Raw genomic sequence first — 13,580 nt, 5'->3', positions numbered from 1 at the left:
AAATATTTGCCGCTCACATCAAACTGGACTCTATGAACTAGAATTAGTTCAAAAACAATTGGTTAACATTTCTGTTTTTACATTTACGATTACCAACACACACCACAGAAACGTCTTTTCACAGAGGGCCACTTCCTGTGTGGATGAAGCAAACCGACAGCAGGCAGTTGTGATTCGCTGGCTGTGACTCACCTGAAGCGTTACAGGCCTCTCTGCTTGGACTGTTGGGCTGAGGCTCACCTGGGTCAGGATTGGACCGTCTGTGCTCAGAACATCGGCTCACTCTGATTCAATTCATGTCAGAACAAAACCAAGAACAGCTGGGTGGTAACTAAGTACAAAATACTTAAGCATTCCAGGTATCCGTGCTTTACTTTGAAGTATTCTGCTGATAATAAACAGGGCTAACGCAGATCGTTGTGTCTGTTGCTGTACGTCAGCACAGAGATGTTTCAGATAAATCACCTAAAAAACTCACAAGAATGAAATTGACATTCATTTTCCTCAACACCTGAGCAGCAACACTTGTGACCTCCACTGACTGGTAAATACCCAAACTCTTTACTCCTCTGCTCCTGTACGATGGGAGATTTTACCCTGGAGTCATCTTTGTTAAAACCAGCAGCAGTTTAATATTTTTAACTATGCTTTGAAAGTGTTTTCTTCAAATGGGAATTTAGAGTTGAAACGTGTTGTATTCAGCAGCCAGAGGCTAAATCCTGCCCTTCACTAACTTTAATACATTTTGACCTGCCAGGTTGTAGCTGTGGTCCGGTGCACAGAAGAGTGCACCTCTGCTGCATTTGCAATAAAAAGCTGACCAACGCAGAATGAAACTTAAAGGGAAGTTGGTGCCGGAGACAAAGAGAAACCTGTGCATGGATCTTCTCTCTTGATTTGTTGCAGGGAGGCTGCAGGGAGTCACTGAGCTCAAAGGAGTGTGTAGCTACGGCACAACAAGCAGTTTCTTTGAGCCGAATATAAAAGTGACGGAGCTTTATGTGCAGGTAAGTTGTAAGACTACGCCCGTTGTCCAGCGTGCTGTTGCCTAAATAACAAAGAAAACAATGACCCTGTCATGTCTGCGTCAGTCTTGAAAGGACAAACAGCATAATTATGCAGTTGCCACTTTAAAATAATCCTTCTTGTCAGTGGAAATTCTTTGTCATTTCCCAACGCGGACACTTGCAGCATGCTCTCATTTATGAGAAACTGGTGGAGTTTCTACGCCCAAAGATAACGATCTTTCCTCAAATGCATTCTTTTGTAAAAACAAACTCACAGTGAAGAATGTGAAGGTGGACACGTATCAGTGCCACTCTGTTAACCTGCTTAACCTGCAGTAACCGAACATTCAAGAGATTCCCCACCCCACCCCCGAATGCACAGACCGAGTGGATAGCTCACAAAATGTGTCTTTTTTCACAACAAATTCTCTCTTAATGTCCATGAAAGAACTAGAAAAGCTGATCGCGTCCTTGATTGTTAACGTGAGCTTGTCCATTGCTCAAATGAGCTGAGCTTTAAATCAGCAGAAATAAAAAGCTAAGTGTTTCTTTAATACAGCAGTTAAATGTGGAATCAGCTGCTGCCACTGGGTCCAGTTTTACACGTTTGTATGAAAGTATATTTAAAGCTCCAGAAAAGTTTCATTTACCCCTAAAGATGCAAAATGCTCTTCATGCTTCGTTAGAAACTGCATTACTTATAAATGTGGAAATTATATATTTATTATTATTTATTTTTAAAAAAGGAGAACACTGAGGTCGATTAGCTCAGAACTTTGTTTTATATCTTCTCTTTGAACAAGATAGAAATTTAGGGGTAACATGGCCTTACAAACCTATTACACACAGCCTATTCAGTTCATAGGCTGTGTCTATGAACTAAAATTAGTTGAAACAATTGGTTAACATTTCTGTTTTTACATTTGACTACGCACGTTTAGCTTCATTTCTGCAGTTCCACAATAGTATGTGTGTTTTATCCCTGGTATGAAAAATGTTCAGCTGCTGACGGGACAGAGTTCTTTGGAGTCGTGATGCAAAAACAACCTTTATCTTCACGGCGATGTCACACAGACACACTGAACACTGATTCTGAGGAATGCTTGACTTAACAAACACTGGTTGTTGCACAATCACAAAGCAGAACATGAACATATTTCAGTCTTCTTCTTCCTCCTGCTCCCTTCAGGGGGCGCCACAGCAGATCATCAGCCGCCATCTCCTCCTATCCCAGCATCCTCCTCTGTCACACCAACCCTCTGCATGTCCTCCGTCACTGCGTCCTTTGAGGTCTTCCTCTTTTCCTCCTGCCTGGCAGCTCCATCTTCATCACTCTGTCCAGTATATCCACTGTCCTTCATTCCCTGCTCGGTCATCTCTTTTCACTTCCTGTGTCATTGTCTTTTATTTTCTTATCTCTAGTCTATGTCAGAGCGCCTGTTTCCAGGCCCCGTCTGCGGTCTCCAGTTCCTTGTGCCTTTGGATTTTCTCCCTTTTGGACTTTTCACTTTTGCCCATTGGGACTTTGTTTTGTTTTCTCATTGTTTGTTAAATCTCACCTGTTTTCCATGTCTGCATTTTCACATCTCAAAGTGATATTTGAGTCAATTTCAGGGCCTGTAAAGAAGTTTAATCAGTAATTCAGCTTCTACCAGGTTCTGACTGTGAGCCTCAATTACACATACAGTCGGGGAAGATGGCCCCGCCCCTCCCTGAGCCTGGTTCTGCTGGAGGTTTCTTCCTGTTAAAAGGGAGTTTTTCCTTCCCACTGTCGCCAAAGTGCTGCTCATAGGGGGTCACATGATTGTTGGATTTTTCTCTGTATGTAGTATTGGATTGTCTACCTTAGAAGAGGAAAGCAGGTATTTGTTAGACCTTTCTCAACTTCAACACATTCTGTATACATGTTCTTCTACATGAGGTGTATATGTACAGTGGCAAGTGTTCATATTTTCTGCTTGTGAAGTTGTGTCTCATTGTTGTTTTTTAAATTCTTCAAATGCAGTCATCACTTCAAACTATTCACAGTAAATGATTTTTTGTTTCTATGGGCGGAGTCTCCAACTTTGTGATTGCAGCCTTTTCTTAGAACATAAATCTGTGTGTAATCCACCAGTTTAACGTATCCTTCCAGTTACTTTGGAAGCTCTCACACTCAGACCTCTGAGCCGAATCTGAAACTTCCTTTTTGAGAGATTTCAGGTTCAGCTCATCAGAGCTTCCAGATGAAGTTCATCCCAGTTTAATTCTGATACCACTTACAGGGTCTTTGTGATAAATCCTTAAAGTATTTTTCTGGAAAGATCTCAGCTTTAAGGGCTTCTCATCCATCTCACCCATCATCAGTTTTAGACCCAGTTCCAGCTTCTGAATGCTTGACTGTCTTCCAACAGTTTGAGCCAGTGTCTTATTCTGCTTTAAAAGATATAATTGATCATCTCAAAATCTCTGGTTCCCCGCATGATATTCTTTCTTCTTGTTTCTTTAAGGAAGCTTTACATGTTATTGGTCCTTGTATCTTATCTCTGCTGAATGCATCATTGTCATCAGGTTGTGTACCGTCTCTCTAAGCATGCTGTTGTGCAACCTATTATGAAAAAGAAAAATCTTGACCCTAATGCTCTCACTAACTACAGGCCGATCTCCAAACTCCCTTTTATTTCCAAAATATTGTAAAAGGTAGTTCTAAAACAACTTCAGGCCTTTTTAGATGCAAATGGTATTAATGACAAGTTTCAGTCTGGTTTGAAACCTCGCCCCAGCACAGAGACAGCCTTACTTAGAGTTTTTAATGATCTTCTTTTAACTGCTGACTCTGGATATTCTGTGGTCTTAGTTTTACTTGACTTGTCTGCTGCTTTGGTTAACCACAACATTCTTCTATCAAGAGTGGAACATGTTGTTGGTCTCAAAGGTTTTATCTTGGTTTAAATCCTACCTCTCAGAGAGGTCGTTCTCTGTTGCTATGGGGCAACACTCCTCGGCTTCTGCCCCTATTTATTGTGGTGTGCCTCAAGGGTCCGTGCTCGGTCCTGCTCTCTTCTCTTTGTACATGTTGCCCTTGGGATAAATTTTTAGTAAATACAACATCTCCTTTCACTGTTATGCTGATGATATCCAGATTTATTCACCTTTGAAATCTGATGTGACTGCTTCTTTGCAACCTCTGTTCAACTGCTTGCATGAAGTTAAAATTTGGTTATCACATAATTTTCTTACATTGAACGAGACCGAAATCATAGTCTTTGGTAGTCACACTCCGCTAAACCAGTTAGCTGATGCCCTAGGCCCTCTCGCTAGCCATCTCTCGCCCACTGTAAGGAACCTCGGAGTGTTCCTGGAGGGCTCTTTTAAACTCGAGAAACAGGTCTCCACTGTGGTAAAAAACAGCTTTTACCAGTTGCGTCAGATATCCAAAGCAAAGCCGTTCCTTCCTTTAAAAGATCTTGAAAAGCTTATCCACGCATTTATTACATCCAGATCGGACTACTGTAACTCCCTCTACTCGGGCCTCCAACACTCCTCTCTTTGCCGGCTCCAGTTAATTCAAAATGCAGCTGCGCGTCTTTTAACAGGTATGAGAATTCATGAACACATAACTCCAATGTTAGCCATTTTACATTGGCTCCCTGTTAAATATCGCAAAGATTTTAAAATTCTTTTGTTCACTTTTAATATTCTGAATAATTTAGCGCCCAGCTATCTGAACTACTCCACTCATACAATCCCAACAGAGCAGATCGTCCAATCACAGGCTCCTAGCACAACCTAGGTCTCGAATGAAGTCGAGAGGTGACCGGGCCTTTGCATCCGTGGCACCCAGACTCTGGAATAACCTCCCTGTTCATGTTCGTACTGCCGAGTCGATCCAGTCTTTTAAATCACGTCTTAAAACTTATCTTTTTACTTTGGCTTTTGATTCTAACTAGTTGGTCTAGCTTGTTGTGTTGTTACCTATTGTTTGTTGTCCTGTTTTATTGTTTGTTTTAATTGTCTCATGCTTATACTGACTGTGAAGCACTATGGTCAACACTGTTGTTTTAATATGTGCTATATAAATAAATTTCGATTTGATTTTGATTTGAATTCAGTCTAGTTAAGTTTACTTCTCCATGGCACCGTTACAGTTCTGTTACCTTTCTTTCCTTACAGTTCACCATGGATAAGCTGGTCTCCGAACTTTTCGGCCTCTGCCCAACCATCATCGAGATGTATGACAATATGAAGGACAATGACGAACGCTGCAGGCGGATTGCTGACAGGGTCAGAGCTTTGGAGGGACTGGTTTTAACCGTCAAAGAAAGGGGATCAGGCAGAAACTCTGGCGCTGTGGAGAAAGCGCTGAAGGAACTCCACACCATCTTGAAACATGCTGAGAAACTGGTGTCAAAATTCTCAAAAAATAATCGGCTTAAGCAGTTCATGATGTCAGGCAGCATTGGAGCAAAGTTCAGCGAGGTGAACCAAAGACTCACTGAGAACTTCCAGATGCTTTCTGGAGCTCTGCAGGTTGAGCAGAGCAACGTACTGCACAAGGTGTATGAAACTGTTTTAGGGCGCCCCTACACACCGCTGCCTAACCCCCCATGTCCTACGTTTTCCCCAGCAGCACCGCCTATCCCCTCTCCTCCCGTGCCTGCCGCCTACATCATGGCACCCATGCGGGCTTCGACGCCTGTTCTGGCCCAGCCTTTCTGCAAAACTACAACAGTTCGCGTTCTTGTCTCCAATAACATGCCCCCGATGCCCGTCATTAGGACCATCAGCCCTGTTTCTGTCGTCAGAACTGTTTCACCGATGGGTTTTCGGCTCTACTAGTTTGGCCAGTCGCTTTGCATGATTTGTGATCAATAATAATCCCTATTTAATCCTCATGGGCCTTCATTCCTCCTGGAAGGTCTTCTTGACTGGGAAGCTGTGAAGGTAACTTTCATTCTCGAGAAATTCTTTTGTAAAAGAAATACTACTTTTTTTTCACGATTAAATAGATTTGAGAGGGATTCAAAAACAAACAATTTTAATAAAGTTTTGTGAAACAATGAAATTATTCCTTGCTGAAATGAGTGCACACATATTTATTCTCTTTCACATTGTTATGTAATTTGTGTCCTCTTGTCCTAGTGCTAAATGAATCTCTAATAAATCAAGGAGCCTATGTGTGTCTGTGTGGTTTTCATCTAATTTAACAATCGTTCATCTGATCTGCTTCAAACTGTGCAGTCTGAGGATGCAGCGTGGTGATCAACAGTCATGTCATGGTCCTGCGGCCATGACTCAGTGACTTTGTGTTTATGTTCTTTATTGTTATTATTCTCTTTATTATTCTTGGGCTGTTTTGGGATGGTTTGTGTTTTGGGATTTTAGATACTGGGTTTTGGGTTTGTGCTCCCTCTGTTGGTCCCTGGTGTTAGTGTTCCCCTGTCTCGTCAGGTTAATCAGGTCCAGCTGTGTCTCCCACCTGTGTGTGATTTCCCAGTGTCTCTTTGTGTACTTATAGTGTGTGTTTTCCTCTGCTCCTCGTCGCGTCGTCTGTGTTCATACCCTGTGAAATCCCCTGCGTGCTCTCCCTGCTGTTCTCCCTTCATGTTCAGGTTTGCCACTCCTTTGTGTAGTTTCACCCAGTTTAGTTCATCCTTAGTTCTGTTTTGCCATCTCCACTTTATGTTTGATATTGTCAATAAATCGCCTTCACATCTGAGTAAGTGCTGAATTTGAGTCCTCCTTTCCACTCTTCACACGGCCGCTGCCCCGGACCGTGACAAGTCATTGGCTAATAACGTAGCACTACACCCTCTCGTCCAATCGCATAAGCCCATGAAATGTCCCCTGGCTTCACGGACAGGGTTTACGTTGGAATAAGTTGGACAAATCTTTTAAAAGTTGCCAAGAAATATCTCCCACTAATGTTTCTGTCGCATCGGTGAGCTGAAACGCCAAACTAGTCGGATCGAGTGTTCAGCTGTTGCAGAGAAACACTGAGCCGGATGAAAAACCTTTCCTGCGTTTCTGTTTTCTTCTTCTTTTCTGGAATTAAAATTCACAGTGAAAACACCACAAAGATCAAGAATAATACATTCGTAGGACTTTTATACTTTTACACATCACATATAAATCAAGTTGAAGAATGAAGCACATCATGAGCTAGTTAATTATAATAATCTCAAATATTTTAAACTTTGTGATTTCAGAGGTTTAACAAAGTTTCCTATAATGTGTGGTCTGATCTTCATTGCAGGACACAGTAGAACGTGTTATTTTCTTGGGCTGAATTTGATGCCACTCCTTTCTGTGTCTCCTCCAGTGTCTCCTCCTGCTCTGCTAATTTTGCCTCCAGCTTGGACATTTTTTTCTCGTTTATCCAGCTTCATCTCCAGATCGATGTGTAGAGCCCCAGACAGCGATATGTAGTCATCAGTGAGGCTCTTGTTCAGATTTTCAAACTCTTCCACATCTGATTCATCTTGTGAGCCTCTGCGAATTTGATGTTCAGTATTTCAGCTTTCTGCAAAGTCTCTAGGAAATTCTCCAGAGCTTTTTTCACATCAGACAGCTGAACTTCCTTCCTCTGGTCGAGGAAAAACACCAGTTTCCACAGAGCTTCAAGTCTTTTCACGACGAGGGGAGCCTGGATCTCCAACTTCCTAACTGGCAGACCACAGGCAGTAAGGATGGGCGGACATGTCTCAGCCTCCACCACTCTCAGCACTGGAGCCCCCCAGGGGTGTGTTCTGAGCCCCCTGCTGTACTCTTTGTACACATATGACTGTGTGGCCACTACCAGCTCCACCACCATCATCAAGTTTGCTGACGACACCGTCGTGGTGGGCCTGATCTCTGATAACAACGAGACGGCCTACCTGAAGGAGATTAGGAATCTGGAGAACTGGTGCCAGAGGAACAACCTCCTTCTAAACGTCAGTAAGACAAAGGAGCTGATAGTGGACTTCAGCACTAAGCAGGAGAGGAACTACCAGACCCCCGTCATCAACGAGTGCCCAGTGGAGAGAGTGGACAGCTTCAAATACCTCGGAGTTCACATCACGCAGGACCTGTCATGGTCCTGTCACATCAACACCGTGGTGAAAAAGGCCCGACAGCGTCTCTACCACCTCAGACGCTTGAGAGACTTCCAACTGCCCTCCAAGGTGCTCAGGAACTTTTACTCCTGCACCATAGAGAGCATCCTGGCGGGAAACATCTTAACCTGGTTCGGGAACAGCACCATGCAGGACAGACGAGCTCTACAGAGGGTTGTGCGGTCAGCTGAGCGCACCATCCGCTCCGAGCTCCCTGACCTGCACTCAATCTACAGCAGGCGGTGCTGGACCAAGGCCAGGAAGATCGTGAAGGACCTCAGCCATCCCAACAACAGACTGTTCTCTCTGCTGAGGTCAGGAAAGCGATTCCGCTCCCTGAAGACCAACACAGAGAGACTGAGGAGGAGCTTCTTCCCGCAGGCGATACGGTCTCTCAATCACACCACCACACAGTACTGACCCACACATACAGTTCTTACACACACTGGACTTTCTGGACTTTGGTTTCACTTCATCACTTAAATCACGCTGCTGTTATTGTGTATATGCTGCTGTTATTGTGCATATATTTATTTAGATTTCTTCATACATTCTTATATAGTTCTATATTGTGTATTGTGTATTTTGTTGTACAGTTATTTTATTTTCAACTTTAATTTATATATTTTATCTTATTCTCCCAGTTAAATTTACCCTTCATTCTAATTTGTGTTGTACAGTTATTTCATTTTTAACCTTAATTTATATTTTATTCCTTCCTAGTTAAATTTACCCTTTTTAATTTTTCATATTTATTTCCTATCTTATTCATAGCCTTTTCCTTTTTTGTTTTCTTTAGGTCACGAGCAGTTGTCCAAGCATTTCACTACATATCGTACTGTGTATGACTGTGTACGTGACAAATAAAATTTGAATTTGAATTTGCTGGACATTATCCTTCATCTTCTCAATCGTTCTGTGAACATCCTTGAATGTCGTCATTATTTCCTTGTTCAGCTGAAGAGACATGTGCCAGGGAACAAAATGTTTTTATTCAGCCCTCAATGAGTCACATTCAAATTATAATGACTAGGATTGCTGAATCTCTGAACCTCACGTTGAGCGCACATGGACTCCTCAGCGACCACTTTCACAAAGAAAACAGTTTCCTGCTCTGCTTTTGAACGTCTGGTGTCCTGGTGCAGCCACAACAACCTGGTGCTGAATGCCCAGAAGACAGTGGAGATTATTGTGGACTTCAGGAAGCACACAGCCCCACTCCCCCCCATCATCCTGACTGACACCCCCATCACCTCTGTGGACTCATTCCGCTTCCTGGGTACCACCATCACTCAGGACCTGAAGTGGGAGCCCACCATCACCTCCGTCATCAAGAAAGCCCAGCAGAGGATGTACTTCCTGAGGCAGCTGAAGAAATTCAACCTGCCAACACGGACGATGATGCAGTTCTACACTGCAATCATCGAGTCCATCCTCACCTCCTCCATCACCGTGTGGTACGCTGGAGCCACTATCAGGGACAAACAGACTGCAGCGTGTTGTGCGCTCTGCTGAGAAGGTGATTGGCTGTCACTCTAAAAAGTAATTAATGGGATCTTTAGTCATTACTTACATATATATGTTGTTGTGAAATGAAAAATCAAGTTCATAAATACTGTTAGACTTCCTAATTAAAATTTTTATTTTATTGAGTTCGGGTGACACATAAATTATGCCTCTTTACTCAATATATAATCGTGATTTGTCTGAATTTAAAATCTTCTTTTAATCAAAAAACAATATAATTTTAAGTTCTGTCGATGTAAAATACAACTTGATGACGTGTAAACAGCTCACAGTTCCCTTCTTCTACACAAGCGGACATATTCAACAGCACGTGTTCAAGGTTTATCAAGAGCTGTGTTCATTGCGAACGGTGAGTAATTTTATGCGAAATTACACATATCTGCAGTCGCTCTGGATTTTGTTAGATTACTTTAAAACAACGACGTAACATACATAACATACATCTTAGCTTGCCCCCGCGTTTGTGTGAAAGGCTAGAAGACCTTCAGTCTAGATCGAGAAGGAGAAGGAGAAGAGGGCAGTTCGGTAATGAGCTTTGTTGAAAATGTGATCAGAAGAGAGAGGCTAATACCTGATGGCACTGACCCACAAATACAACGGGCTCACCGATCCCTCGGTCCTAAGCCAGGTGCTGATGCCGCTCTCCGTTCCATTGTCGTCTGTTTTCTTCCGTTCAAAACAAAGGAAACCGTCCTCAGAAACGCATGGCAGAAGAAGATCCTCGTCAAAGACAAACCCATCGATTTTGACCATGATTATACTGCCACGGTAGTACAACAGCGCCGTGCACATAGAGAAGTGAAAAGCGCACTTAAACAAAAGGGCATACGATTCCAATTCTCTCCAGGGTTTAATTAGAGCCCCCGGGCTCGGTGTGAATAATGCAGCACCTGAGCGCACCTGAGCGGCCTGCTCGAGCAGAACGAGGAGCCGCAGGGAGGCCGAGAGAGCACCACCTCCAGAGAGAGAGAAAGGGTTTGAAAGAGTAACATCATAACATCTGAAGGTTTTCATGTCACTCTAATGATGTCCTGACAGAACCACGAGGGGCATCAGAAACATCTGTGTCACACCTGTCCATCACTACATCTGTGTTAGTGACACTGCTGGAAGAATCCAGATTGCTTTGATTATTGTTTCCTTCCATTTTGTTTGCACTAACACTGCAAGCATCAGACTAAATCATACTTAGTATGTATGACCCCACAGTACCATATCACCCTATTAGAGCACTTCGCTCTCGCTCTGCAGGCCTACTTGTTGTTCCTAGAGTATTTAAAGTAGAATGGGAGGCAGAGCCTTCAGTTTTCAGGCCCCTCTTCTGTGGAACCAGCTTCCAGTTTGGATTCAGGAGTCAGACACTATCTCTACTTTCAAGATTAGGCTTCAAACTTTCCTTTTTGCTAAAGCATATAGTTAGGGCTGGACCAGGTGACCCTGAATCCTCCCTTAGTTATGCTGCAATAGACGTAGGCTGCCGGGGGATTCCCATGATGCATTGAGTTTTTCTTCTTCACTCACTATGTATTAACAGACCTCTCTGCATTGAATCATATCTGTTATTAACCTCTGTCTCTCTTCCACAGCATGTCTTTATCCTGTCTTCCTTCTCTCACCCCAACCAATCACAGCAGATGGCCCCGCCCCTCCCTGAGCCTGGTTCTGCCGGAGGTTTCTTCCTGTTAAAAGGGAGTTTTTCCTTCCCACTGTCGCCAAAGTGCTGCTCACATGTCATTGTTGGAGTTTCTCTTTTGTCTCTTTATTATCATAAGGTTCTTACTCTACAATATAAAGTACCTGGAGGCAACTGTTGTTGTTTTTTCTGTATAAATAAAAGTGAACTGAGTTGAATGTAATATGGTTGAACAGGAAATTCACATCATGGATCTGGAGCAGCTGTGTGATGATGTCATGTCAACATGGACCAAAACCTCTGAGGGATGTTTCCAGAAACTTTTTAAATTTGTGCCACAAATGACTAAAGCAGAAGAGAGCTCAGACTCAGCTTCACTGTCATTCAGCCATTTGACATGATATGAATGAAAAACAGATTCTCTGTCCAGGACCTGGGTCTGAGCGACCCAGGGTCCATGAGCATTTATGACTCTTGTTATATGATATGTGTTTGTTTCTGCATTGTGCTGCTGTTCCTGTGTCTATGATGTTGGAGACCTCACCTGCTCAACCGCCTGCCATAACCACGCCACCATCACTTTACCTACCTGTTGCTGCTGCATCACCGTCCAATCTACCCCCAGTGGCTGCTACACCACCATCATTTCCACTGCCTGCAGCTGCCACACCAGCACGGCCTGCGTGTCACAAACCACCTGCAGTGCTTCGCCATGGGCCATCGGAGCTCTTACGTGGCTGGACCTACTACAAGGCTGTCATCAGATCACTGGCCGGCCACCAGAACTGCTATGCCACAGCTGCCAGACCTGTGGCAGGCCGCTCGAGCTGTTTTCCTGCCGTCACCGTCCATCGGGCCGGCTGCCAAAACTGTGGCAGAACTGTGGTTGATTTTTTCAGTTTTTTGGGGACTGTTTTGACAGCGCTGCTGGACGTGCGGTCGGACTTTGAAACCGTTGGGATTAGGGGCTCTGTTTGCTAGAGGATTTTGTTTTTGCACGGAGAGTGCGGAGACTCGGGAGCAGAGTACAGACACTTGGGAGAAGGCGCGACACGGGAGTCGTGGGAGCGCACTGGAGATTTGTTGTGTGTTACATTTACTTCACTGTAAATCAACGCACTGTTTACTGCACAGAGTCCAGCATTTAGGTCCTTTCTCCCCCACAGTCTGCCACACAGACCGTGACATTCTCAGGTCTCAGTATTGCAGCATGCTACCAAACAACGAGTAAAACATTACAAATAACTACAATTAATAGAACAAGAAATTCTCAAAAATAAGTACTGAAATATGCAAAAACGTAAATAACAATCACAAATATATAATATTTAAATTTGGTTCTTCTTTATTTTAATGACTATTTACAGATTTTCACTGGAGGCATCAAAACTATGGATGAACACATGGAATTAAACCCTCGGCCTTCTCTCAGCGAGCTTCATGCTGTAGTCACCTGACATGGTTTCACTTCACAGGTGTGTTAACTCCAAAGCTGGAATCCTGGAATTTCTTGCCTTCTGAATCTGGGACTAGAAGTCAGGGTGGCACGCAGTAGGGCTGCACGATATTAGGAAACCCTGCGATGTGCGATAACTGCGATCAATATTGCGATAACGATATGACTTACGATAAAATAAATAGCAAAACAAACAAAAAACCCCGAATACATAATTTCCGTTTTACTGCAACAGTTTTATTTAAAGAAAGTTGCCGTATTAGCAGTGTAACAACAAAGTGCACTTTAACATTGAAACATTGCCCCCATAAAAATTTTTGGGTCTTCTTTAAGATCCCAGCTGGCCAGCACCTCACGTAATACACGGGCTATATTTTCACTAGTGTGAGAGTTTGGAAAACACACAGTCTCTAGACACCGTGTTTTCAGTTCAAAGTCTTCGGTGAGGAAGAGCACTGTGAAACTCATATATGGCTCCGTTGTACGACTTGATCATAGGTCTGTAGCGTAGTTTTCAGCTTGGCTCAGTTCAAATGTGACAGTCTTGTGTAGGGCTGGGTATCGTCCATGATTTCTAGAATGGATTCGAATCCGATTCACAAGGTCCTGAATCGATTCGATACACAATTCGATTCAATTTGATTCGATTCGATTTAAATCTGGGAAATTTTGCCTCAGTCAGAAATATTATAATTCAGATCAGCACATTTACATATTTTTGTATCTATAAAAAGGAAGCTGACACTTTCCAGACTTTATCACAGGTGTGAGCGTCACAGCAGAGGCCTTTGTGTCAAAGTAGCTGAAGATAAAACACAGAAACACATGAAGGTGGTTTTCCTGGCCTGGATTTTATAAAAATATTCTGCAGTACATCAAAA

At 43.2% G+C, this 13,580-nt stretch overlaps 1 protein-coding gene across 3 annotated transcripts; it reads left to right on the top strand.

Annotated features, from left to right (window-relative positions):
• Nucleotides 1–756: 756 nt before the first annotated feature.
• Nucleotides 757–6,218, top strand: LOC143419743 (mixed lineage kinase domain-like protein). 3 transcript variants are annotated; one of them, XR_013099752.1, is made up of 2 exons: nucleotides 757–1,007; nucleotides 5,160–6,218. XR_013099752.1 is itself a non-coding variant. In XM_076887103.1 (2 exons), exons 1-2 carry the CDS (start codon nucleotides 4,787–4,789, stop codon nucleotides 5,823–5,825), a joined length of 735 nt encoding a protein of 244 aa, XP_076743218.1. In that variant the 5' UTR covers nucleotides 4,719–4,786; the 3' UTR covers nucleotides 5,826–6,218. The 3 variants fall into 3 exon arrangements, 1 of the variants encoding a protein (XP_076743218.1); XR_013099751.1 differs by lacking the exon at nucleotides 757–1,007 and adding an exon at nucleotides 4,455–4,582; XM_076887103.1 differs by lacking the exon at nucleotides 757–1,007 and adding an exon at nucleotides 4,719–4,855.
• The last annotated feature ends 7,362 nt before the right edge of the window (nucleotides 6,219–13,580 follow it).

Source organism: Maylandia zebra, linkage group LG7 (genome assembly GCF_041146795.1).
Source record: "Maylandia zebra isolate NMK-2024a linkage group LG7, Mzebra_GT3a, whole genome shotgun sequence".
In the NCBI taxonomy this organism is placed as follows: Eukaryota; Metazoa; Chordata; class Actinopteri; order Cichliformes; family Cichlidae; genus Maylandia; species Maylandia zebra.
This window is presented reverse-complemented; position numbering and strand designations above follow the sequence as displayed.